This window comes from Bemisia tabaci, chromosome 4 (genome assembly GCF_918797505.1).
Source record: "Bemisia tabaci chromosome 4, PGI_BMITA_v3".
NCBI lineage: Eukaryota > Metazoa > Arthropoda > Insecta > Hemiptera > Aleyrodidae > Bemisia > Bemisia tabaci.
The window spans coordinates 32,872,012-32,899,729 of NC_092796.1; the positions used below are offsets into that span (position 1 = coordinate 32,872,012).

Consider the following 27,718-nt stretch of genomic DNA (forward strand, 5'->3'; position numbering starts at 1 on the left):
CTGGCCCAACCAAAAGTGAGTTGTCGTAACTCTGGGTATAAAGGGACTCTAAACAATACCCGCCAGCTCCAGCTCAAGAGCTCCAGGTCCCTGTTCTTCTTCTTCGTCATGAAATCTGCGAGAGTGTCCTTTCTATACAAGGCGGATAAAGAATGGTGGTCGCATTTCGATTTTGGCTGCCATCTTGAAGCGTTGTGACGTCAGGAGGGTACGGGTTTTGCCGTGCAATCCGAGGTTGAGTCGGCCCCCCCGGCCTCGGCCAGCCCATGTACCCGATGTACCCGATACCGTGTGACGTCCAGAGGGTACGAAATGCGACCACCATTCTTTATCCGCCTTGCTTTCTATAGGCGTAGCCTTATTATTCTATGGTCTCGGCAGTTCTCCATCCGAATGCACCTTTCTCTGGTTGCCGTGCGCGAAGTCGTTTTCTGTTCCGTTTCGTGCTGCTCCCTCTCAACACTGCGTGCCCTTTATTTCAACCATCAATGTCAGTTACCGTCTCGACAAACTCGTAATTTCGTGAATTTTTCGTGCGGTTCCGCCAGAGAGAGAGAGTGCAACATCGACCGCAAGTCCGAATTAAATGCGTCCAAGTATATTCGAATCTTGAGTTCGCGCACGTTCGCCTCCGAAACGCGTTTACATTAGCAATGTCGTAACTTGTGTGCAGCGCTCTGTGAAGTATGTGAATCGTTTTCCCCTCGTACCTTCGTAGCTACCATGTAGCCTTTCGCTAATATCATTCGAATTAATCATATCATTCGACCTAAACATATCCTTCGTGAAATCACACGCCTTATTTTTGTTTTGTTGAAACCTCCATTACTTAGTGCATAACCTCTTCCAGTGCAAGTGTTTCGTCTTCGATTCTATGTGAAACCCCATCTTCTGCGGATTACTTACGTTATCAATATCTGTTCTTCTGTGATCTTCGGCAACGTTACTTCATATCAATATTAAGTTTTCTCTTGTCTCCAAATTGTTTTTATAATGGAGTGTGTGTCGTGTGCCTAGTCTCAAGTCAATGGTGTGACATCCAGGATTTCGCCAGGTCACATCTTTCAGCAACAGTAACCCATACTCAGTCTTGAGTTATTTTTTTACGTAATTGGCTGCCAAATGCAAATTCTCATGTTTGATGTTCATGTTCCGCCGAAAACGAACGAGCCTAGCTAAGCGCTTGTGGAGGGCTAGAATCCGAACGACGGAGCATGAATTCATCAAAGACAACATGGGTTGTTGTGCTTTCATTGACGAGCTCAACTTCTGTTCCGATGAAGGCTTGTTACGGAACAGCCTCATCAAACGGCTGAAGGATAATCAGCTTGAAATCCTTGTCAACGCTGTGGAAACACGGGGTGCTAACACATCCTGTGTTCTGTATCCGCGGGAATATGTAGACAATCCTCATTTGATGACCTGTCAGATTTGGAGGTGGCCTGATATCAACCATGTGGATGAAATTAAGCGGCTTCCTTGCTGCGAGTCAGCCAAGGATCTTGTCTACGAATGTATCAACCCGTACCATTTCTCAAGGCTGTGCTACCCTGGTGAGTAACCACTCAGTAAGATCTGCATGTTTATTATATCAATCGCCAATCCAGGAACACATCGTTCCTCTCGGGTTGGGTGGTTGTAGATCATCTTCGTTTAACCCTTTACCAGGATGATGCAAATCAATAGTGGCCGTAAAGTCCTTAAGAAGGCAGTTTTGGGGTAGGGATGTTCAAATGAATTCTTGCTGGAACGCTATCGGTATCATCTCTTTCCGAAACTGGTGGCAGTACCAACAGTGGCGATGTCATCATTAATAGCCCGCCACATCGGAGTTTTGAGAGCTCGCACTCAATGCATTGTTGCCCCAAGTGTCGGTGTGTCAGAGTACCTGATGCGGCGGCGCGTAAAATAGATGTACAAATGGCAACAACTTATTTTCATCAGATCCGAAAACTCAGATCGCTCTAGGTAAGAGTGCTCTTATCGTAACTTTTTCGGTAGCTTACCAGCAATCGATAGGGCAACCCTATTTTGGGGTCCAGCGAGGGATAGGTCTTGTCAACAGTCCAAAGAAAAGGATAATTCAAGTTGTGACTACATAAACAACTGACTCTCAGTAGCTGCTAGTGTTGAATATCTGCTTTCTGAATTCTAAACAGGCGAAGTATGCGTCCAAATCAGGAGTTAATGTGGAAGTACGCATGATCCTGTGGTTTTGCAAGCAGGCACATGACTGTCGATGTGAATCAGAGGTTATCAATAGAAGTTTTACTGAAGAGGTATAATCAAGGGAGTCCATCAACCACTGATCGATCAAATTCCTTGAATACCACCGAGCTCCGTCTTAGCTGCCTTGGGTCAAGTGAATGCCTTACTTAACTACTGAAATTAATGGTTGCAAGTTCTGAAGTAACGTCTAGGTATATTATTGGAATGGTTACAGTGGGGCTAAGTTTTTATCTGAATATTTGACCGTTTAATCTATCAATAAACTGATACTTCACGTAGTAGTGTTGTGTCAAATCTGAAATAGTTGTTGTTGCAACTAGACAGCAAAGTATACCCTTGTTAATTCTCAACAACTTTTCATAGATGGGGTCATTGCTGGCGTATGTTTCTTGTGGACTCGCAAATCTTTTTAAACTTCCTCTCTGTATAGTTAGGTGCCTTGAGGTTTTCCGTCCAATTTATTTGTTGACTGGCGTTTGGAGGTGGGTCAGTCCATTGTAACGGGCCGGACAACCGCACGCCTTTGAGTAATAAAGAAATGAATTTAAAATCACATAAATTTAAAATAAATTGTACCAGTAGATAGAGCTCAGTGTGTTATTTCCAAAAGTGTACGAACTTACTTTTTTGTTTTAATTTTTAAGGGAGTTATACCAAAAATAGAGCCGTAACGGGACGGACAGTTTTTGGAAGTGAGTTTTGACTCCCTTGAGAAAATTGAATAACTCAGCGAATTTTACCATGTAAAAAATCCACAAAAAATGTATATAGTCCTCAAGGGTTCAAGGTACTATGCTATTTAAACTAATTTTCATAAGTATTGAATTAAGCATAAAAAAAATTGAAAAATCTGCGTAACGGGACGGACAGCATTTGTAACGGGCCGGACAGAGTACGACTGACACATGGTTTTACGGCTGAAAGTCATCTGTATATGATCATACATTGGTCCAATTTTTTCTATGCATTAATTTAAGGTTCTGACTGATTAATTTAGATAGATAAAATGCAATTTTTTGTTGATTTTTATTTTTTGCAGCTTGTAGAAGTAGTAGCAAATTCTACATACCTATTGATTTTTTACTCTTTTCCCGAAATTTCAATTATTTTGATTAATTTTCAACCCACAACACTCAATCCTTTAGTTATTAATACGATTTTGTTAACTTGGAAACAAAATTATGAGCATAATAGTCAAAATAACACTCGTAACGGGTCGGACACTTTTCTCTTAAATCAATAACTTGAACTGTTACTCGCTTAAGAGCGACAGTTCATTAATGCAGTTACTTAAATTTTGAACGCTATCATTATAGGAGTCAGAACCTACTTTTTTCCTTTACTTAGTAGTTATTCTTTTTTTGTTTTTAAATATATAAAGCAAAATAAAATGAACTCTTTATCCCCTGGAAGCCGAACGCTTTCTTTTCTCCGAGTTTCTTTGATAACAGTTCCAGCTCCCCATCCACCTGCACATAAATTTTATTACTTATTAGGATATGAAAATGATTTTAAAACAGTTAAGATTTCTTTTAAATCAAAATTTGAACTTTATTAATGTTTTACTGGCAGAAACATCAAAGAAAATAATAATAAAGAAACAAAAGCTCGAGGAAAAATAAATAGTAACTAGTACCAAAAATAATAATAATAATAGTAATACTTCAATGGCACGGTGTGAGTATCAAATAAATGAGAAGTTATACTATGTCTAAACAAATATAGGAATAAATGGAGTGGGCGGAACAGAAAAATTTGAGTGTTTTTAAATTTTGTTTCGAAACGTAAACGGTGGATTCAAAAGTTTTAAAACTGTTTAGTGGTTGTCGCTTGAATAAAATTGTCAATATAAATAGTGAAAATTGTGAACAGAGGTTGAAATTTTATCTTAAACGTAGTAGACAAATAACTAAAAAAAAGAATTGCATTTAAGGCAATAAAAAACAAAAAAAAAAAAAAAAAAAACCGGCGCTCCGCTTCGCTCCGCGCCGGTTTTTTGGGGGGGCTTCGCCCTCCCAAGCCCCCCCAGGACGCGCGCTTCGCGCGCGCTTTTTACTTTGAGTGTCCATTCCAGTTGTTCTGTCTTCTTAAGCGACCCGCGCGTCCACCGCGGGAAGAGTGTATTTTCCGAAGGGGGGGGAGGGATCAATCTGTAAGGGGATGAATTAAGAATTGAAACAGAAGTTGAGTTGTGAGCAGGTGAGCACGTTGTGAGCAAGAAGTTGCGCACGTTGTCGCGAGAGTGTGCGGCGAGCGGGATTCCCATTACTGTGCTGATTGACCAGGTTGTGGACGGACAATGTACGAGAAATTGCCTACGTGGAGGCGGTCCGGCAGCAACATACCCACCGGCAGTCACCCGGAAAGCAATAGCACAAAATAGTAGTTGCGTACGTTGCCAGCGAACGCGCTGCGAAAAGTTATGACGGTTAAATGGTGAGATTTTGTTCAAGAACAGATCATTTAACCTGACCCACTGTGCGACGAACAATTTATCCAGCATCTTCCTTCCCTTGACCCACTGTGCGACGAAAAGTTTGTCCAAAAACTTCTTCCCCTGACCCACTGTGCGACGATCAGCTTGTCCAAAAACTTTCTCCCCCGACCCACTGTGCGGCCCTGCTCCGGTCGGCTCCCCTCATGCCGCGCACCCCTCGCCTAAAACTTTCAAAGCTCGCCATTCTTAAACGGCTCGGCCGATTTAGCTCAAATTCAATACCAAACCAGTCCTAGGGGAGAACTACCACCTATAAAAATTTCAGCTCAAAATATTCATTTTCGCTCGAGTTATCGAGTGGACAAGATTTCACCTCCCCCCACTTTCGAGCCCCACCCCTCAAAATCTATTGCCTCAAATTTCAATTTTTTTTCGCAGAATAGTAGTCCTAATGAGTCTCTACAAAATGCAAAAAAATTGGTCAAAATATCTTTCAACGTAAGAAAGATATAACCACTCAAAAATCGAAAAATCTTCAAAAGGCGGAAATACATACATACATACATACATACATACATACATACATAATATATATATATACATACATATATATATATACACATGAATTTGAATAGCATATATTTTCGTGATCTACGACCCGTGATCGGTGCTCTTCACAATGTCTCAGGTCTGGGTCCGACATCATGGGAGAATGTAATAGTGTATTTCCTTCGGAAAATACACTAAAAATGAAAAAAAATTTTCTGTTCTGCTCTTTTGCGGCGCTTCCGTTCAGCATCTTTCTAATTAACAGCCTCCGCATCTGATGGATGATTTTTTAAATATTCTCTTCTTCGCTGTTTCCTAATCTTGTCTCTCAGCCTTTCTTTAGCCAGGTGGGCTTTATAGGCAACTGGGTCCTCTTTCAATTTTCTGCGGTGCTTCTGCATCCGGTTTGCAAAAATGTCCATTTGTTAAAACCTGAAACAACAAAATTGCTTTAAAATCCAAGAAAGTGAACATTTTGAGGTTTTTAAGTACCTCCTAGGTCTAATAAGGTTCTTCTGATGTTTCTAATACAGCCCTTTCACAATCCTGAAAATTAGAACCCACTGTGCCCATAAATAGCGAAGTTCAATACTTGTCCGGCCCGTTACGTAACGGGACGGACACATTTTAAGTATGTTGTTTTCAACATCTCACAAGGTATAAAAATTGAAAAAAAAATTGAGGAGAACCTGAGTTATCAGAACAAAGTGAATCCAAAAATTCGCATTTAAATATGCAAAAATAAGCAAACAAATAAAAGAAAACCATCTTTTTGCGTAACGGGCCGGACATTTGATGAACCCAACTTCAAAGTAGTAAAACTCGTAAGTACTTACTTTTAGAAATCCAACTTTTGCGAGCACGTATTTGTTGTCATGTTTTTTGTGAGATCAAAACATAACTTCAAATAGTTGTGAGCCAGGAACAGTAAAAAAGTGCTGCCAACTTACACCTTTTCCAGACCTAAAATACACTGTACAGCACCAAGTCATAAAACAAACAAAAACACACAAAATAAACAAGAAAAATCGCGAAACCCGTATATTTTCGGAAACTAGAAGTTATTTGCCGTTCAAAAATGTATTCAAAAAGAAGTTTCACTGTATTTCAATTTTAGACCCTCAGGTTGACCTTACCATGGACCGACCCAGGAAGATGTATGCACTTTGCCTCAACAGACCATTCAAAGAAACTTTTCTTTGTTGGCTCATCGCTAACTTTTTCTTGAGCCTCTTGATTCTGCCCCATGAAAATCTCCCGTAAGATTTACCTCCTTGGCTGATCATGAACAAATTTGTCTTGAGCTTCCAACCTGTTGTGCCGTTTTTCCTGATAATTTTGTTAATCTTTAGATTGCACTCACACTGACCTTTTTGATTGTAACAAGAGTTAACGCGATTTCTCTACAGTGAAAATGTTAAAAACAGACTGCGCAAGATGTAGATGAGTTGGGGAGAAAAAATGTAGTTACAACTCCCTTGCACATGAAAAATACTTTATGTGCAAGTGTGTTATAAAATATACTCTTTGTTTTCAATTTATAAATTTCCTAATAGCTTGCAATGGATGCAGACAAAACATAATTCACATGGCCCCGTACGATCCATTTTCAATTCCCTGAGTTTTAAAATTTCAGGAAGTTTTATGACACTAAGTAAATCCAACAATTAATTAAAACTTAGTTAGACTAAGATAGAAGTTGTGGCCATGGGAAAATGAGAACATACTAAGTAACATGAGACTACGATAGATGTCGTGGCTGTGGAAAAATGAGAACATACTAACATCAAATTTGTTTGGAGTCTTCAGCTATAGGTATAACGTGAACCCCCAAAGAGAGATAAAATTTTTTCGTTTTTGGACGGTGGCGAATCCCCCTCCCTTCGTCGTTCTGTTTAGAGCATCCTTCTCTAGGAAAAAAGTTGCCTTGAATTTCCCGTCAAGATTTTCTCTGGAAACTACGAAAATCATAGCTTGGCTCAAGTATATTTCTGTTTGATTCAAGGAAAATTTCTTCTCGGTGGTCATTTCAAAGGTATTTCAACTTAAATGAAGTAGGTACATTTTTTCCTAGGGGTCCAACTGTTTCCTTTAGCGGGCATTCTCGGGGGGCGGGGGAGAGCACTAGCGAAGTCTTGATTGCGATAGCTACGCTCAGGCAAATACTTCATAAGTACCAAAACCGAATGACATGAATAGTTCTGGTTGTTGAAAATAGCTGCACATCTTGTAGGAAAAGCAAATACCCAAGGCGTTTGGACTTTTGCAAATTCGGACCATGACCGCTGCTCTCATTAGCATAGCTCGCCGATTGGCCAGTTTGCCGCCCTGCAGCTTGTCAGCTTGAGTAAGAACCTGGTCGGTGGTAATTCCCGATTTTCGCCGCACAATAGTCTCAAGGGCTTCCTGAGTCCACTGTCCTTGTGTTTCAGTGTCCCTACTAATAGTTGTTGTTTGTTATCTCAATCTCTTTCTCCAGCTGCTTCGATCCGAAGAATTTTCTTATCGAGTAAAGGCCAAAAGATCCTCAAAGAAAAATAAAAATTAATTTTCCCCCCTCAGGGTGCCCACAGGTCCGGAAAGTTCGGAAATAGTACTAGCTATGTTTATGCGAGCCTCTTAACCTAACTTCAATCGAAACCTGAGTTTGAAACCAAGGTTCAAATCACGGCATAAACGATACGGAACTAACGAAATGTAGGTTTCCGAAATTTGTGTTTGAAACCTTATTTTACACTAAAGACTAGGTTTTCGCACTCCGCATAAACGAACCGGAGGTTGAAATTAGTTGAAATTCGACTTCAAATGCGATTTTCAGGTGCGCGATCGGCAATATGGCGGATTTATTATCATAACGTTCGTAAACAACTGGTGCTTATCTCACGATTTAGCTTTAATTTTGCCATTATTTAACATTTTTACAATCATAATTTTAATTTAATTGTTGCTTCAGCACTTTTACGTGATTCCTTCAGTTATACAGGGTGTACCAAAAGTCCGTCCCACCCCTGCTAACTTTTGAACGAATTGAGCTAGGGTAATGAAACTTTGGGAATGTTCCTATCTCAAAGGGGACCATCTTTTGGGGGGGTCAAAATTTTGGTCCCCCCTCAGGGGGGGCGCGGGGGGCCCCCAACTTTTTTTTTTCAAATGGCAACCCCTATCTTGTGATACATCATTCGAAAGAGCATAAAAAACTAAGAATTTTGGCGCAAACCGCAGATCAATATCTTAATTTTTGACCGAGTTATGATAGGTCAAAGGTCAAATTTGACCTATTTTCAAAAAATCATAACTCCGGTTCAAATTATCGTAAAGAAAAAAATAAAACGGGAAAATTTACCAAATTGTGTCCGCTTTTAAGTAAAAATTGCAGAAATCACTTCGCTGTAATTTTAAGGGGGGGCTCGGACCCCCAAATACGTCAATTCAAAGGTCATTCAATTTTCCCGCGAAAAAAGGCAATTTCCCCTAGATTTGCCTCCACATTATCTCAGTAAGGTCAAAATTAGTTCAACATTACGTTGGCAAGTCCCCAAATTTCGGGAAAAGTTAAAAAAAAACGAAATTTAAGGTGATTAAATTTGACCGTTTAAATTTCGTTTTTTTTTTAACTTTTCCCGAAATTTGGGGACTTGCCAACGTAATGTTGAACTAATTTTGACCTTACTGAGATAATGTGGAGGCAAATCTAGGGGAAATTGCCTTTTTTCGCGGGAAAATTGAATGACCTTTGAATTGACGTATTTGGGGGTCCGAGCCCCCCCTTAAAATTACAGCGAAGTGATTTCTGCAATTTTTACTTAAAAGCGGACACAATTTGGTAAATTTTCCCGTTTTATTTTTTTCTTTACGATAATTTGAACCGGAGTTATGATTTTTTGAAAATAGGTCAAATTTGACCTTTGACCTATCATAACTCGGTCAAAAATTAAGATATTGATCTGCGGTTTGCGCCAAAATTCTTAGTTTTTTATGCTCTTTCGAATGATGTATCACAAGATAGGGGTTGCCATTTGAAAAAAAAAAGTTGGGGGCCCCCGCGCCCCCCCTGAGGGGGGACCAAAATTTTGACCCCCCCAAAAGATGGTCCCCTTTGAGATAGGAACATTCCCAAAGTTTCATTACCCTAGTCAATTCGTTCAAAAGTTAGCAGGGGTGGGACGGACTTTTGGTACACCCTGTATGTGGCTTATTTATCCTTATTTAGCTAAACGTAGGACGTTATTTTCTAGTGAAGGTGTTTAGTGTCAGATGGAATCCAGGCTTATTACTGCTTTTTCAGATAATTCTTGCAACTCTAATCAACATTTTATGACCACAGAAGCAAAGCAAGCAAAGAGCTTTACAGGCTACAATTGAGTAATAGCCTTACCTACCAGTTCATCATCTGCGGAGAACTTTTTTACCGTATCCACACGATTTGCCTAGGATTTCAAGATAAGGCACCCTGCTTCCCTTTAAGTAGTGCACCGAATTTTTTCATTTCAATCTACCGATTAAATCTAAAATCTGATCCAATCAGAGCTGCATAGCTCTTGAATTTGTGTGTTATCCGTGTATCTATTTCCTGGTTGTCCTACTGGAAGTGTGACTCCAGCCACAACCGTGACCTGCTGACTTATTTCTTTGATCCAATCTCTAGTAAATGATGACTCAAATTCTGAAGCCATCATTTATTGAAACTAGTTCAAAGTTATTGCTCCAAAGTATCGTCACTCTTCTCATACTGATGCAGAAGGAAGGAGATTCTTCGGTGAGTGCTCTGTGATCCAAGATTTTCAATTTGAGATAAGAATAAGGTTTTTATTGAGGCGTGTAACAATTTTTGGTCGTTGAACCACTTGTCATAATTGAGCTTTGGCGTTAGAGATGCATCAACTGTGGAAAGTGGCTCTGCCTGTGCAAAAATATCTTGTGACAGCAGTGAATGTTAGTAAATGCGCTTTACAGATAGACTGAGAGCTCCAGATTCCAATCTACCTGAATAATTAAATTCAGAAGGATTTTTGAATTGAGTTCATATCGAATCTCAGTGGGAGAATAATATACAGTGTAAGCGAAAGAATATCAATGGTAAGGTTGGGTTTGTGTCTTAGGTTAGTGAAATGCAATGGCAGGTTCTGAAATCTTGTTTGTCAGTTGCTCTTTACATGAGTCACCTTTGAAAATCAAGTTTAAGAAAAACACACATAGGTAGGCAAACAGTGGTAGGTAGCTTGCCTATTTTCTTCCTGTCTTGCTCATGGACTCGGAGAGCAGTCGGAAAGAGGGGTGAGAAACAGGATTTCAGCGCGTGTCTCTGGGAATGTGGAAATTCAAAATTTGTGAAGCGTCACCAGTTTGTTGAGATTGTCACCGTCCGTTGCCTCAAGAGGATTTAGACGCTTCTGCTTCAGCGATACATTGTTGACCTATCAATATCTGCTTATTTTGATCATATCTTGAAGGAGGAATTCCCATAAGTATATCCCGATTCTTTATTTGTTTCACTACAATAATGGCAGACATACAATCTTTACGACAGCATGGAGTGAAGGTGCGGTGCTTTACTGGATTAGCACTCCTACACTTTCAATGCCTATATCTACCTATTGTAAGATCATTAGAAGCTCAATCAACAACATGATGAATTTCTGCGCCTGCCATAATTATTTTTAACATGACTAAAAATTACCTATGGCAACTTTTCTGAACTCAGAATATAAGCTCGAGCATGATTTGGAGGGTTGTTGAGATTAGGTATTCATTCAATTTTAAAGATGAACGTAAAATGATTAAACATCTACTGTCATTTTTCCAACTGTTGCTCAGAAAGTCAGTAAAGGCTTTTCTAGTGAAGATGAAGCCTCCGCTTATATATTGTGGAAAAATTGAACATACACAGGATAAAAGAGTAATACCTAATAATTTATTGAATCAATTCATAGTGGAAAAATGAAGTATAGCTTGTGAAAATGGCGCCAACATGAAATTCAAGTTCAATCGAAAATATGCGCATAAACAGCGCCAAAATCGGAAAGTTTGATTTCCCGCGAAAGTCGGGTTACAGCGCCCGCATAAACCCGACGGAGGAAACTTGCATTACAAACTCGGGTTTCGTGAAACCCCGGTTTCGAGCCTCGCATAAACGTAGCTACTGATTTTTTAAGGGCGGTCGGAAATACTGAAAAAGTGCGGAATTCCGCAAGAAGGTCCGGAAATTTTTTCATTATTATGTCCCTCGTACAAATTGATGGAATCCTTCCTTTGTGTTCACAAGTCCAATTGTTGTCCAAAATGTATCGGTTTTTGGCTTTTGCATGAGATCGAAGGAATAATCAGTGAAATTGTCATTTAGAAATGCCCAAAATGTTTCTCGTAAAACTTTAATATTACAGGGTAAATTTGACAACATTAAAATGTAGTTGTTCTCTTTTGTGAAGGGAACAAGAAATTATCCCAAACTTTAATGAGAAACCTCGGAATTTGTTCTTGAATTTTGTTTTCTAAGTTAAGGTTTTGTTGCATCTCCGGTCGGGTCTGGATGAACACTTCGCCGGGCAAATTTTGTCAAATTCAGTTAGGATCGCTTGACAAATCGCTCAAATCTTCGATCATGAGCCATCGTTCAGTGAATCTGAGCGTCGACTCCGTGAGTTTTGTGAGCAAGTTTTTCACTCTAGGGCAACTAGCAGTTTGGGATATTTCAAATGAATGGCTTTAGTGCAAAACCACATATCTTAACTGCGATGTTTCAAAATTCCCGCTCCTGGCTTATATTTTCGAAGAAGAACAGGTCAACCTTGGGGCTCGATACTCTGCCAGAACTGAGGAAAGAAAAGAATGGACAAAAGCTTGTATGCATCGATCATCAGTCGGTTTATTGGTTAGCTCGTAAGTTTCTGTTGAATGGTGCCATTTTCTGATGTGACGTAAGTCCATTCGCTTCTTTCCCTAGTTCTTATGGAACAGAAAAATCAAGGAAATTTTCAAGAAATTATTTCTGCCAACACTGAGGATAGAAAAGAATGGACTAAAGCCTGCATGCATCGATCATCAGTCGGTTTATTGGATAGCTTGTAAATTTCTGTTGAATGGTGCCATTTTGTGATGTGACGAAAGTCCATTCGCTTCTTTCCCCAGTTCTAATGGAATAGAAAAATCAAAGAAATTTTCAAGAAATTATGTCGACAAATTTGTCGAAGGAAGAAATATTTAAATTTTGACAGGAAGTCTGCGATGTCGCAAACGGAGATACGTGGTTTCGCACTTCGGCCATGGATATTGTCCCCGGTTGTTTGCTAAGGGTGGGGAGGAGGGGGGCGCCATGCGTCCACCGGTGCCTGGGTTGGGAGACGCCGCCCGGCCCGGCTGCGCACCTGTTGGACTGGCGCGGCGCTGCGGCAGTATTTATGCCCTGTCGGTGACGTCATCATTACATGCACGGACCGAGTAATCGTGCAACCGAACATTTTCCCCCCATCCAGCCTCCTCGCGGAAATTGTCCGTCAAGCGAACTTATGGCATTGTCGAGCGAACCGCGGCTCAGTGGATCAAGTGAATTAGAAAGGTCGGACAAGATCTAGAAACTTTAAACGCTTATAACTCCGTTTATACAAAACTTTGAGGTTCCAAAAGTGGTTTCATTGGTTTCCTCGTAAAATTTTCTTCTTCCGACACCCCTTGAAATTTAAAATGGGCCGAAATAAACATCAAAATTTGGAGTTTTAGTCCAAAATTTCATGTCCGACCTCTCTATTTGACTCGATCCACTGTGCGCAGGTCCGCCGGAGAGCTCTGTAGGCTGATCATTTAGATCGATAGACAAAGAGATGGACAAAAGGGAAACGGAGCGGTTTAAACTTGTAAACTAAGGGGGAAAACGATGAACTCTCGTGAATTGGCCGGGAAGTCCGATTAGCGGCCACGCGACATACTGCCGCACCGAGGGAAAACACCCCATGAGTATGTGTCCTCTAAACAATTTGCCGTAGATTCTCCCCAAGTTTCCTTGAAAATTCTCATTTTATATCAGAGAAAATTTGGCAACGTATGAAGACCCTTACGGTGTTTTTCCTTGACAGTGTACTCGTACTCCGTGGCCGCTACTGGCCTCTTTGAGGAAATTCAGCTGAGGTGGGCCCCATAATCGCCCTTATCGATACTCCTCCGTCCTAAAATATGAATGTTACCATGAAGGGGTAGGATGCGTATGGAAAAGGACCATTTTGGGGCTCATTCCAGGCGATTTTTTGTTCATCGAAGGTCTATATTTTACGAAACTCCTCATGATTTGGTCATTTCCGGTATCTTACCAGGTCCAACGCTTGCAACACGGGCGTATGATGAAAAGAAAAGGATTTTTCGGCATTCAACCGCCAACCCGCATTTTTCGCCAAAATCAGCCCTCAAACCATGTTTAGGCCGATTTTAGACCCAACGAGAGATCAAAAATGACCAAACAACGAAGCACTGCGTAAGAAGTAGATCTTCGATGAGCTTAATCGCTGGGAACGCCGCGGAAAAACGCCTTATCAACACCCTGAATTCGTCTGGAGGAGGGGCACCGACAAGGGCCGATTTTGGGCCCACCCCAGCTGAATTTGCTGAAAAACGGCCCTTATCGATACCATTTCTTCGGGCGCATCCGGGATGTTGATCGGCGTTTTTCCAGAGCCCGGGAGTTGAGGCCGGGGCCGGCTTTGGCATGCTCCGGCTGTGGGACGAGGAAGCCGGTCTCCCCGTCTTCACCGCAGCGCCACGGCCCGGCCTCGCCGCACAGTGGATCGAGTCAATTGCAGAGCTCGGACATAAAAATTGTTGACTTAAACTGCACATTTTGGTGTTTCTTCCGTCAAATTTCAAATTTCTAGTGGTGCTACTTCAAGAAAATTTCACTAGGAAACTATTTTTAGAACCTCAACGTTTTGTATAAACGGAGTTTTAAGCGTTTAAAGTTTCCAAATTTTGTCCGACCTCTCGTTTTGACTCGATCTACTGTGCGCCGCGCTCCAGGACGGCGCGGCGGCGGCCGGCCCCGCTCGCTGGCTCTTGCCTCTTGCGGCGGTGGCGGCTGGCGCATGGCGGCTCCGGACCGTGGGGTCTCTCAATGGCGCCATGTAATTGTGCGCGTCTTCGTACCCCGCCCCCTCAACCCGGCGACCGGAGCGGGTTCTCTCTCCCGGCCCCCCGCCTCGCCGCCGCACCGCCGAGGTTGCCAGGTCGTGCGCTTGAATGCGGATTCGACGTGGGGAAATTGCTGGGTTTTCAGTATATCTGGCAGCGGTGCGCATGCGGCCTGGCCGCTCGGATTCGAACCCGAGCCGCTCTCGCTCACCAGCATCAGATTAGTCTGATTAGCCCCTTCTCTACACTGCCGTGCTGAGGAAAAAACGCCGTATGAACATTCGAGAGTTGCCAAATTTCTTACGGTAAATATTTATTTTTATGGGAATCTATGAATATTCTTCTATGAGATTGTAGAGATTTGTAGATGAAATTGTGAACAAAATTATCGGAAAAATTGGAAGAAAAATGTGCATAAGTTTTCTCAGAAATGCGTGTTTCGTCAAACGAAATTTGGCAACGCCTGAAGGTTCATACGGTGTTTTTCCTTAGCACGGCAGTATACATCCAGCGAGTCCCACTTTTTAGGGGAATCCGGGCGGTTTTTTCCAGTGACGTGGCGTGCTTTTGCGATATACTGATTGATCTGCCGTTTGAACCTATGGAAAAGAGTCGATAAACAGGGTGTTTGCAGCGAACACCTTGATATCGAATCTTTACCATAGCTTCAAATGAAGACATATCGATAGTCGATTATTCGCGCTCGCCACTGGTTTTTTTGTCACGTGACGGAAAGGGAACCCTGGAGAATTCAGATGATTTTAAGGTGACTCTAAGTCATCTAGGCTAGGGCAGAGATCCGCTGCTTCACAGTCTGCGTCTCTGATGAGCAATAATTATTTTAATCTCAAAGAAGAAATAGAAAAACACTGATGAATTTGAGAGGAACCCCAATTAGTCAGTATGGGATGAACGCACCAACTCGGGATCTTAAAAATGTTAATTTCATACAATTTATTGAAGATAGGCGCCTTTGCGGCAAGACGTGACTTGCAACAAAAACTTTGTCTTAGGCTAACTTCGTCCGATTTTTTGTGTCTCTTGAAAACTTTCATTTTCCCGAGTTAGCGCGTGTGTGGTTTCATTCTCGCTAATTCATGCAATAAAGGCGATTTCAGCACATTATACAGGGTGAATCTAAGGCCCGTACCGCCCTACAAATCTCAGGGATCTCGCCGTTCTTCAGAGAGGTCCTCCTCAAATTTTGGGGGAACTCAACAGTCACTTCCTTTGACAGGGTGTCTACAAGTCCGGAATGTCCGGAAATAGTACTGATTTTTTAAGGGCGGTCCAGAGGTACTGAAAAAGTGCAGAAATTCCGCAAGAAAGGTCCGGAATTTTTTCAATTTTCGTCGTTTTGTCGCAATTTGAGCGAGAAATCCAAATCTTTGAATTTTTTTAATTTCTTCAGTTGGAAGTGCTGAATTTCTCTGTTGGGGAGGTACCGAATTTCTTGGGAATGCACTGAAAAAGTACTTTGAAAGTACTGATTTTTGGCCTAGCCTGTTTTTAGCAGATACCCTGTTTTGACTTAGGAGCAGTCACAAAATTTCAAGTCCATCTCAATTTGTAGGAAAGTTACCGGTTGATGCCTGGCGCGAGACTTATGGATCACCTGTATGTACGATGATGAAAAAATTATAAATTTCGAGATTTTCATCGATTTGCAGCCCAATCTGGCAACGGTGATGAGTGGATCCAAGCGCCGGCACTTGGTAGCGATTAGAATAAGTGTTTTATCGAGCAAAGTGGTCTAGTTTTCCAGTAGATAAGGCTCCGTTTTAAAGGTCCTCAGCCTCCGCGCCGGTCGTGATAGCGGCAGCACTTAAATAGTCGCCGCATTTTAAGGTCGCAGCATTGACCCATTCCGGTGCCAACGAACTCGAACCCCCCCCCCCCCCCCCTCCCCAAATAGTTTGGTTTCGGAATACTCGAGTTTGGAAACTTAACATTCATAGTGAGAAAAGGAGTGGATTTTAAACTTTTCCAGCTCAAATTTATTTTCGACTTATTTTCACGTATGAATCAACGTGTGATACAGCAAAAACAGGGTGTCTACAAGTCCGGAATTTCCAGGAAGTAGTACTGATTTTTTAAGGGCGGTCCGGAAGTACTGAAAAAGTGCGGAAATTCCGCACGAAGGTCCGGAATTTTGTTCATTTTTTGTCATTTTTGTCGCAATTTGAGCGAGAAATTTAAATTTTTGAAATTTGTCGAATTTTGTCAAATGAAGGTACTGGAAAAGTACTGAATTTTTCTGTTGAGGAAGTACTGAATTTCTTGGAGATGTACTGTAAAAGTACTGATTTTTGGCCAGCCTGTTTTAGTAGACACCCTGAAAAAGTTTGCAACAACCTCACACCCACGCAAAAAAAGGGGGGGGGGGGTCGCTTTTAATGACGTTATATTTAGGGGGGTCCGCAGGTTGACATTTCTGTCTGAAGTTCAGGGGGGAGGGGCCGACCACTCCGGGCCCCGAGCCCCTGGGCCAGTCCGAGTCTGCCTTTGTCAATACCCGTCGAGAATTCGATACTTGGCTTTGACGTAGCCCAGGGGGTCAAAAAGGCGGGAAAATCACGTTACGTAACACCTGCGTCACCTCTTATCTTGAACGAACACTGATCTATAATATTTCTGTATGGTATTGGCGATTGTATAAGTAATTAATTTTAATTTTTATCTTTGTTGCAGAATCCCCTCCACCTCCTTACTGTCGTTTTAGTGCGGAACGGCTTAAACCGGAAGGTGAGTCACCTATTAACTATTATCATAACCTAGCTTTTAAATTACTTTTCTCGTACTTCGGGATGGAACAAAGACATAAAGACGGAGTGCTCGTATCTAAAAGCACGGGGAAGAAGTGAAGCCATTCTGGCGCTGTGAATCCATGCGCGGGAAACGATTTGATTTGAACTTGTCCTCTTCATTTTTCCATATCTCTTCTTCGAATCTCATTTTAAATGCCTAAAACGAACAGATACATAAAGTTGGGGTGGTGAATTTTTATAATAAACCTATTTTGGCTTGGTAAAAAGGAGGAATCTCAGATAAAGTTAGTTTTTCTGCTGCTCATAGAGGCTCCGCAAACTCGTCAAAGGTGGCTTTATTTTCTTCTTCTAGCGCTCCGTCTTCATGTCTTTGGGATGGAACGACATGCTTTATGAGCGCAGTTTTAGCGGCAGATCGCCCCGCAATTTGGGAGCAATCCTAATCGCCTTCCTCCGCGCCGCTTTTGTGGGCGCTTCTTCATTTTCTTGGCGCCTGAGAAAATGGATTTTTACGGAGAAATTAAAATAAACTTATCGGTGTCACAGCACCGTTATTTTCCCCGGCTCTGACAGTCCGTCATGCGACTTCAAAACGAGTCGAGAATCGAAAAGGGCTCTCGGCGGCTCCGGTAGTGGAACAGTGGAGTTTCAAAATTCTGGTGTTAAGTAGTTAGCTCGCTATCTTGCACATGTGCGCGCACTTATATCCGGCGTTGCCACATTCTCGTCGTAATTTTACCGTCAGAGTATTGATACTCTCCTTTTGAGGTTGGAATTAACTCATAATCCGTAGAAAAGAAGTTTGATCACCTCCCTGACCATGATACTTCTAAGGAGCTTAATATGGTGAGAGCATCTCTACTGGTTTCGCTCATTGACTAGTTCCCATTGGGTCAGGGGCTATGACAGTAGGAACTTCTGTATGTAGAATCACCCCGAAAGAAATTCCTCGTCTTGTGGATAATGCACGTTTTTCAAATTACTCCAGGCTAAAATCTCTCATACTTTTCTCTTTATTCCCTTTTTTTCTGAGTCATCGTGAAGTAAACATCGTTGATCAAAATGAACCTTTTACCCATCATCCCGCGCCTCATTACTGATCAGGCGTCAGTTAGGCCGACGCTCCCTATTTTTAGACGACTTTAGGACTGATTTTCCGGCGATTTTTCAGACTTCAGTTGGGCCGAAGATTCCTGCTTTTGGCAAACTGCGAAAGACTAACTTGCTGACGTCAGTGAGGCCAAGCTCCCTATTTTCTGGCGACTTTATATCTGATTCTCAGGCGATTTTTCAAGCGTCAGTTGGGCTCTTGTTCCCTATTTTTAGGCGACTGTAAATCTGATTTTTAGGCGATTTTTCAGGCGTCAGTTGAGCTCACATTCCCTTTTTTTCAGGTAACTTTATAATTACCTATCAGCGATTTTTCAAGCGTCAGTTGGGCTCTTGCTCCCTAATTTTAGGCAACTTTATAACTGATTTTCAGGCGATTTCTTCGGGCATAAGTTGATCTCACGCCCCCTATTTTTAGGCATCTTTATAACTACCTACCGTCGATTTTTCAAGGGTCAGTTGGGCTCATGCTCCCTTTTTTAGGCGACTTTATTTCTGATTTTCTGGCGTCAATTGAGCTCACGGCCCTATTTTCAGGCGACTGTAGACTGATTTTAAGTCGCTTGGCGGAGTTGAAACGCCGGCGTCGGTGACGCTGTTGCGATCTGGCAGCAGAGGCGTGGACATGTGCATGATTGATGACTCGTTGGCGCGAATTGATGGATGATGCTCATCGGCCCTCGTGCTTTGGTTTGCCTTTCTGCGGTGGGAAAACTCCCCGCGCCGCCGCGTTGCACAGAGGGCCAGGAATCGAATTTAGCTGGACAAAAGTCCATTTTGGCTTGTCCAGAAAATTCGAAAATAGACACCACTGAGCGATAAGGTATATCATGGAGTATCTGTACATCACTGGGTTTGGGGGTCTTATCACTAATAAGACTGCAATGCCAAGATTCTCCCGAGCGCGCGTGGTGTGTTTATTTATCCTCTATGCTGGCTTGGTTCAACGCTCATCCAAAATGTTATGTTCCACAAATCTTCGAGTGTTTCCCAACATGGCGATTGTTTTACCAAGTTAGATTAACATGTTTTCATTTTACTTTAAGGTATTTTTATCAATTTTGTGCATTGTATAGTCAGGTACACAAAATTAAAAACTGGGCATGAAAATGGCCTAATTTTTAGGTTTAAAGTGGTCTGCAATTTTCTGTAAAGATCTGTAAGGTTACGGACCGCTACCATGTGGTTCAGTACATCCTAAGCATCTAAATTTTCATTGGTTCATTTGCCTTTTCTTGCCTTACCGTGAGTTATGAATTTTTTTGTGACGCAAGATCGAGGATTTTATGCTAATTTCCTATATTAGATCACTCACGTGCCAGGCATTGGCGATTCTTGCATGTTGGCATCAATGCTCTTTCTCAATGTAAATACATTAACGAAAATCGATTCTAGGTTAGGATTTTCGATATATATCGATTCTATCGTAGATGTGTTCATATGGATGAAAGGCAGTGTTGCCAAATTGCAAGCATGCCGTATAATGGCGCTATCCTATGCTAATCTACTTATATTGTTATTATAGATGTCCATACGATTGCGGCCCGACTTCTAGGGTTAAAATATGACTGATTCTGAATAAAATTTTCTAATTCAAGGTTTTATTCCGGCTTTGCCTTTCTATCTTCTAATTTCTGGCAAAAGAAGTGCATTCTTCAAGGCAATATTTACATTGGTTCCGCCAAAAAATACGCGACATGCAGACGACTCCTGAATTTTCTGGACATGTCTGGAGGGTTCAAATGGTCAATTTCGTGTAAGAACACACTCTGAAATTTTAGAATTTCTGCGGTTTACTCGCAATTTTTCGCAATTTTCTGAGCAATGAGTATTTTCGTTGGGCGAGATGAGATTCAATACTATAATTACGCTGAAAAATACGCGACATGCAGACGACTCCTGAATTTTCTGGACATGGCTGAAGGATTCAAATGGTCAATTTTAAGTAAAAGCACACTCTGAAATTTGAGAATTTCTTTGGTTCACTTGCAGTTTTCGGCAATTTTCTGAGCTATGAATATTTTCGTTGGGCGAGATGAGATGCAATGCTAATTCTGCTGAAAAATACGTGACATATATTCCCATATATTACCCACAGATAAATCATCATTTTTCAAATTTTTTGAATTGTAAACTGAAAAATGTTGAACAAAGAAAGCAAAACTGTAATTTACTCACCAAAATAATCCTCAGAAACCAATTTCTTCACACAAAACAAACTCAGGTACCTCTGAAGATTTGAGTGAAAAATTGCTATTAATTACCCGTTGATAAAGCAATTTTTTTTAATAATTCTCATCAAAAACTTCAAAATTTCTTTACAAAAACCCAAAATATGGATTCAGCGACCTAAATTACCCCTTAAACATACATTCTCTCATATTAGTAAGTTCAGGCGCCTTTGAAGACTTTTGTCCGGCTAAACTCGGCTGCTGGCCCTCCGTGCGTTGCTACCCTGCATCCTGTCTCTTTTTTCCTTTTTCTTTCTCTTCTTTTTCGAGCGCGCTCATCCATGACGTCACGCTTGCTCGCCTCCGGCTGCTCGGGCGACTCCAAGAACCGCTGGTCGTGGCCCGGAGAAATCATTCCTCGACTTTTCAAGAAATTAATGCTCGCAACTGCGGAGCAATAAGATATTTTTCGATTGGTCCTCATGTCGAAACGTTCTGCATCAATAGTATTAATCCACGTTTCCGGGTTGCCACGGTCATGGAATGCACTGGGGAGAAAAAACACATTGGATCTAGAGTCCAGACTCTTGAAAACATTGACAGGAAAAAATACTCTTGATTCAGTTAAATTTAAGCTTAAATCAAAAGGAAATCTGCTCAAATTAAGAGGCTTGGTTTTTTATTTAAGCTTAAATCTGATAGAATCAAGAGTATTTTTTTAAGAGTCTGGACTCTAGATCCATGTGGTTTTTTTCCAGTGTACCGGGAAATGTCAGGTAGTTTTAAAAAGTCAGGGAAAATGACGACCATGTCGAAAATGTCAGGGAAAATTTGTTAAATCTCGTTTCTTTGCGCTCTGAAAGGGTTTGAGGTTTCAAACTGTAAATGTTGAATGAAAACTATTTTCAATTATGTCTTCTTAACCATTTGCCATATTTTCAATGCAAAGGTACATTTTGGTGAAAAATTAAATCGTTTGAGTCAATTTTGCAACCTTGGAATTGAGTTATGTTCCCTCGCCCGGGAGCCCACAAGATGAGGCCGCTTTATTCAAATTTTGGAATTATGACCCAAATTTGTTCAAATTACATGATGAAGGCGTGTACTCTCCCATCTAAGCAATGTAAATGTTTTTTATTTTGTCACAGTTCGTTCGGAACATCCACCGAGTCTTATCAACTTAAAATTAGTGACTTTTATTCAAGATGTAAGGAAAATCTGAAATGAAATTCAAGTCGAAACTTTGATTTTTGTTTTTTCCCGTATCGGGCGGTTAAATTGACAGATTTCGAAGGCCCAGTCGGTTTCGGGTCGTGGCCCCGAAATAGAAACGGAAGCCCAGCATGGGATCTCGGAAGAGGGTGCGTTTCGCGGCGATCTGGCAACCGGGCGTCTATATTTAGTCGCAGTCGTCGCGGCGCTCAGCTCAGACGAGCGACGAGCACTCCTGCCGCAAGCCTCGCGCCGCGTCACACTCGCCAAATCGCCAAGCGCCGCTTTTTCACTCCAGTTCGCGCAGGATTTTCAACAAGTCCGGAAATAGTACTGATTTTTTAAGGGCGGTCCGGAAGCAATGAAAAAGTGCGGAAATTCCGCAAAAAGGTCCGGATTTTCTTTAAATTTGTTGTCATTTTTATGCCAATTTCAAATTTTTGAAATTTTTCTAATTTCGTAAAATGGAGTCACTGAAAAAGTACGGGATTTTTCCGATGGAGGAGGTACTAAATTTCTCGAGAATTTACTGAAAAAGTACTGTAAAAGTACTTGTTTTTGACCAGCCTGTTTTAGTAGACACCCTGGCGTAGGATTTTCAAGCGCATCCCTTTAGGTGACTCGTCTTGGAAGCTGAACGATGTATCGATGGTCCAAGTTACAGGAAAAGAAAACTCCGGCCGTGGAAGCCGTACTTACGGGCTTTATGGACATACCGTCCGCGCTCGGGGCTCAGAGGCCGAAAGTTCCGGACGTCGCACCCGGAGCAATTTAAGCTACACCTCCAGCTCCAGCCTCTGAGCCGGGAACGGACGGTATGTCTTTATAGCCCGTAAATTTTTTTATAGTGGTGCGAAGCCGTGTATCTCCATCGCGGTGTTTCAAAGTTTCCGGTGTTTTTTATTTCTTTGCAGAGAAACAGTGATGTATCAAATGCGAGGTTTTCCAATAAGAACTTAATGCATAACTCTAATTAGTTTACTGCCCTTTTTTGACCATCCCTCGGCACAGTATTGACACATTAATGGTGATCGACGCTGAATTTGGTTATCAATGGACCAAAATCCCAATTCAGATTCCGATTATTCGTCGATTTTTTACGTCTATTCAGCTGCTCTCGGGCTAAATTGAATCAGCAGCACATGTTTACTAGTGGTGGATAGGTTAGGGAATATTCATGAAATTTTTTGACTGAAAACCTCGAGAAATTACGGGAAAGAGAGAATATGTTTCTATTGAACCTTAAATTTTCTTATTTTCCGGAAACATGACATAACCGTCGTCAGCTTTATCGGGAGAGTTAAAAATTCACTCTACATGTAAGTCTTGAAAGGCTCTTTCATGCACAAAATTTAAACAAGTGGGTGGAAAGTCATTCAATTTTTGTTATCAAAATTTCTAGAACGTCAGGAAATTTTAATATTCTAAGGACCTTGTCATTCTGTCAAAGTTATGAATGGTAATAAACTGGTCATTCGCAGATCTCATAGCGCCGGGGCGGGAATATATCGTCTGTAATCGGGAGCCGGCGAGAGTGGTGAATTTTGGCAGCGGCGCTCAGGATGATAGCGCCGACGCCTGGCGCCCGCCGCATCACGTCGCCCGACGCCGGAGCCTCAGCGCCGCGACGCCAACTCGACCATCTCCGTCGAATAATCTCTCGAGCGCCCCACGAATCAGTAGACAACCTACGAATTTAAGCCATCTAACACAGTTAGATTAGTCAGATTAGAGTCGGAAGTATTTTAACCACAATATCTTACGCATTTTCAACACGAAGGTGGTACGGAAATTACTGATATCAACTCCTATCTAAACGGAAAATTTGAATTTCCCACGCTCACAAGAAAAGCAGTTAGTTTACTTTAATGAAATCGCGTATTGCAACGGTTTTGGCAGGCTTCTTAAGCGAACAATGTTCTTTTCTCGCCTTGTGTCATTTAAACAACGTGCATCGTGCAACAGCCGAGCTGAATCACCAAGATGCGGTTGTTATTTTTCATTCTGCAGGGACTGTTAAGTGCGTGATTTGACTTACGTAGCCTTAGGTTTTTTCCATGAGTGGGAGGCTTGAATTTTCGCGGTAAGAATCATTGAATATCTTAGTCAGGAGTTCAATTCAACAATTTTCGTTATGCGAATCGCGTATGTGTAAAATTTTGGTTGAAAAACGCACATTGGATTGCTCGAATTCGCACCATGTCCACCTTCACTGGTCCATTCTACCGCACCCCGAGTACATAGCGCTGCTCTGCCTTGCGAAGCCGAAACGTCGTATGGGCATTCGAATGTTGCCGAAATTTTTCTCAGAATATATGAATTTCGAAGTAGGTATGTTATGAATATTTTTCCTTGCAATTTTCAGTCTTTTTAGGTCCAATCTCTGACGAAATCTTTCCTTAAAACCGGAAGAGAAATATCCACAAATTTCCCTGAAAATTCGTGATTGGTCGAAGGAAATTTGGCAACGCCTGATGGCTCATACGGTGTTTTTCCTTAGCATGGCTAGTGAGAGTTCCGTCGCATTGTCCCGGCGGCAGTCGCGGGGCCGTGGAGGTCACCCGGCCGAAATGTAAACAAAAACACCGCCCGCCTCCAGCCAAAGCATGTCTCCGTCCGCTCCAGTGCTTCGTTTCCGCTTTCGTTTTTCCCGAAAATCATAGAGTGCACACCCACGAAAAAGCTGCGCTCGCGAGTGCTTCGTTTGGATCGGAAACGACGCGACGTTCAACATTTCAACAGATTTTGTAGGTTAGAAATCACTTGAGACCAGACAATGCACGAGTTGAAGCATTCTGATTCACGTTTTTGCTGCATAATCTGACGTAGAACACAATTTCCGTCACTAAAATTAGTGGAATTAACCCCGAACCAAGAAATATCAACGATATTTTCGGCATCGTTTTGACAAAATTGAATTTCCGGCTCTTAAGAGGAATCAGAATCTACGTGATTCAAGCGCGCACTACAAGTTCTAGTAGGCCACTTATTCGTGTTTTTCCTTACCACACAGGGTTGAAATTTTTCATTGAAAATGAAAACTTGTTTTATGTGAAACATTTAATGAAATTTCAGATAGATATGAAAGATATTGGAAAATGTCTTGCGAAATTAAATGAAAAACAAATGGTTTTTGCTTATCGGTATTTTTTCGTGCGTGGTCTGAGTCCCTTAATGTTGGTTTCATTTTTTTCACATCTTTCAAAACTCTCTGTAATTTTGTGAAATATCTAACTGAAATTTCCAATTTTTCATATTTTTCATCTCTTAAGTGCAACCCTACCACCTTGCATCGTTCCATGCTCAAACGACAAGCGAGGCGCCCTCAAATTTTTAAACGCACTTTTGTGGCATATTCGATCCCTCTCATTGTGTCGCTCTTGTGACGTTGCGTGCGTGTCCTCAACCCCTCGCGCCCTCCATACTGCCGTGCTAAGGAAGAACGCCGTATGTACATTCGAGAGTTGCCAAATTTCCCCGGATAGAACATCTGTTTTCGAGAAAAGTTATGTACATTTTTCAGTGAAATTTTCACACATTTTAGATTAGATTGCGAATCAAATTATCTCCCAATTTTGAAGAAAAATATTCAAAATGTCGCCAGTAAATTGGTATTTTGTTGATGGAAATATGGCAACGCCTGATGGTTCATACGGCGTTTTTCCTGAGCACAGCAGCATAACGGCGCTCCGTCCAGTCCGAGAGGTCGAGACGAGTCCCAGCAGGTTCGCCACCCGATCGCATTTTGAGGTTGACTCATCCGCGCTGAACGTGAGCCCTGACGGCCATAAAACTCGAGGCTTTCCAGGGCTCACGAGAGAACGGGGTTACGGCGTTACGCGATCGCGGCGGCGGCGGCGACGCTGCGACATGTCCGTCGGTCTAGACCGAAGGACGGAACGGTGGCGACGGTGGACGCGGTAGGCGACAGAGGCGCCTCAAGGTTGTCGCCGACTCCGGTGACGTAAAAGAAGAGCCTCTTTCTTATTCTCATTGTTGAGGGCGAGGGTCGCCAGACGAAATCAGGACGGCGAGAGACCCCGCGCTAATGACTTCCTCGCGTGCCCGAGTCCAAGTTGAGAGGAGACAATACCGATGACCGACGACACTCTCGTCTTCGGCCACCGGTCACCGGTGAGAGGAAGAGTGACGCGTCTCGAGTACTTTTATCGATCGTCAAAGTGCGGAATGAAACCACGTATCTGCCGCTTCCGCTTCATTGCGACGTCCAGGGGTCTACAAGTTCGGTATTTCCGAGAATCCGGAAATAGAACTTTTTTTAGGGCGTTCCGGAAGTACTGAAAATGTGCGGAAATTCCGCGAGAAGGTCCGAAATTTTTGTCGCAATTCGAGCGAGAAATTAAAATTTTGGAAATTTATCGAATTTCGTCCATGGGGGGTACTGTAAAAGAACTGAATTTTTCTGTTCAGAAGGTACGGAATTTCTTTAAAATGTACTGATCTTTGGCCAGCCTGTTTAAGTAGACACCCTGGACGTCGCTATTTTACGGATGAGCTAGAAATTGTGGTTTCTAATTGCAAAATAAAGTTCAAGCTATGGTATAATATGGGAAAGGATCGATAAATAGGGTGTTAGCAATAAACGCCTGAATAATCGATCCCTTACCATAGTTTCCCGTCCCTTGGAAAAGTAGCAGCCAGTCCGGTACTTGCACTTCGAGCTATACGTCGCTTCGATTCCCGTTACAACTTTTACAAGTTAAAACGGTTGGAAGCTATTAAAAAGTGCCACTAGCCGGGAGTTTTGAAGTGGCAAGCCTCGATCTCGAGATTCCCGGAACCGTACGGTACGCACAAGTGGATGCTGGCGCGGTAGTAGTGGAGGAAGAGAGCGATAAAACTGTATCTCGGCCGACGAGTGATAAGACGACCGCTAATTAATTAGTAGCCGATAATTGATACCGCCTTCGCCTCCCAGCTCAACCGCTTCTCGACGCCGACCATCTCGGCTTCAAATGACGGGTTTTCCAGAATAAATCGATTCGATTAAATGGAAGAAATTGATTCGATTAAATAGGAAAAATGAATTCGATTATATGGAAAAAAATCGATTTGATTTTGATTCAAAATTTTTGAAAGCGGCAAAAAATCGAATATCGACTTCGGCAAAAATTAATTTTTTTTTAAAGCGATTTTTTCTGGAATTGAAAATTTAGGGTACTATCGCTAGCCGGTTGTCTACAGGCTGGAAACATGGGAAATTAAGGGGATTCGATCTAGTGTCTGGAAAAGCGGGAAAAGTCGGGTAGTTTGCGCGATTTGAAAATTTCGCGGCTGTTTTACGCTCGTCACTGTATAATCTGCCGATTATGGCGCCCGCATGGCTGATACGAAAAACTGCTCTCTCAAAGTTTTCTCATTTCAATCATGTCGTAACTTCCAACGCCACTGTATTTGAGGATATGTTTTTCCGGGTCTACTTCTCTCTCCCAAGGATAGTTTTTTCATTAAATTTGTCCTAATTCGCTCTTTATACCGCTACAACCCGGAAAAATCGGAGCTTTTTCTCAGGAAAACCCGGAATAGTCAGGGAATTGCAATTGAAATTTTTTTAGGTACACCCTGATTGTTATCACTATTGTTTTCACTGTTTTCAGACAATTACTGTTTCTCTCGGGTTTTTTTTTTCCATTTTATTTATTTTTAAATCAAATCCAGGCACTCCCAAAAAGAAGGCAATCTTTCTCATTTGGATTTCGGCTTAAAGAATCGATGCCGATTTCGAATCGACCTCGAAGAATCGTTTTACAATCGGCATTTCTCATGTCGGGCGATTTTCGTATCGATCGTGGATCGTGGAGTCGCCCGAAGTGCAATTCATCTTGTCGCGGCGTCGTCGTTGTCGTCAGGGGAATCTTGCAACCGAGATGGCACCACTCGAGAGAAAGCTCCCGGCTCCCGGTGATGTGCCGTGCATTGCCGCGTAAACACTTGAGCAAACGAAACAGGGGCACAGCCAAGCAGCGTTGCCTCTACCCGTCTCCAGTAGTTTTTCGATTAATCGAATTTTTGAAAAATTGGAAGGGAATACATCAGAAGGGTTGCCACTTTATGCAAAGACTCCAAGGATCTAGTCTTGCCAATCATTATTATTGTCATATGGGCCTGTTGCA

At 42.0% G+C, this 27,718-nt stretch overlaps 1 protein-coding gene across 1 annotated transcript in view; it reads left to right on the forward strand.

Moving 5' to 3' along the window:
• The first annotated feature begins 377 nt into the window (after window positions 1–377).
• Dad (Daughters against dpp) overlaps window positions 378–27,718 on the forward strand; it is a 71,378-nt gene continuing 44,037 nt past the window's right edge. The window contains exons 1-2 of the mRNA XM_019050979.2: window positions 378–1,553; window positions 17,015–17,068. Of these exons, the coding sequence (XP_018906524.1) occupies window positions 1,142–1,553; window positions 17,015–17,068 (466 nt within the window). The 5' untranslated portion in view covers window positions 378–1,141. The remainder of the gene's footprint in view (window positions 1,554–17,014; window positions 17,069–27,718) is intronic.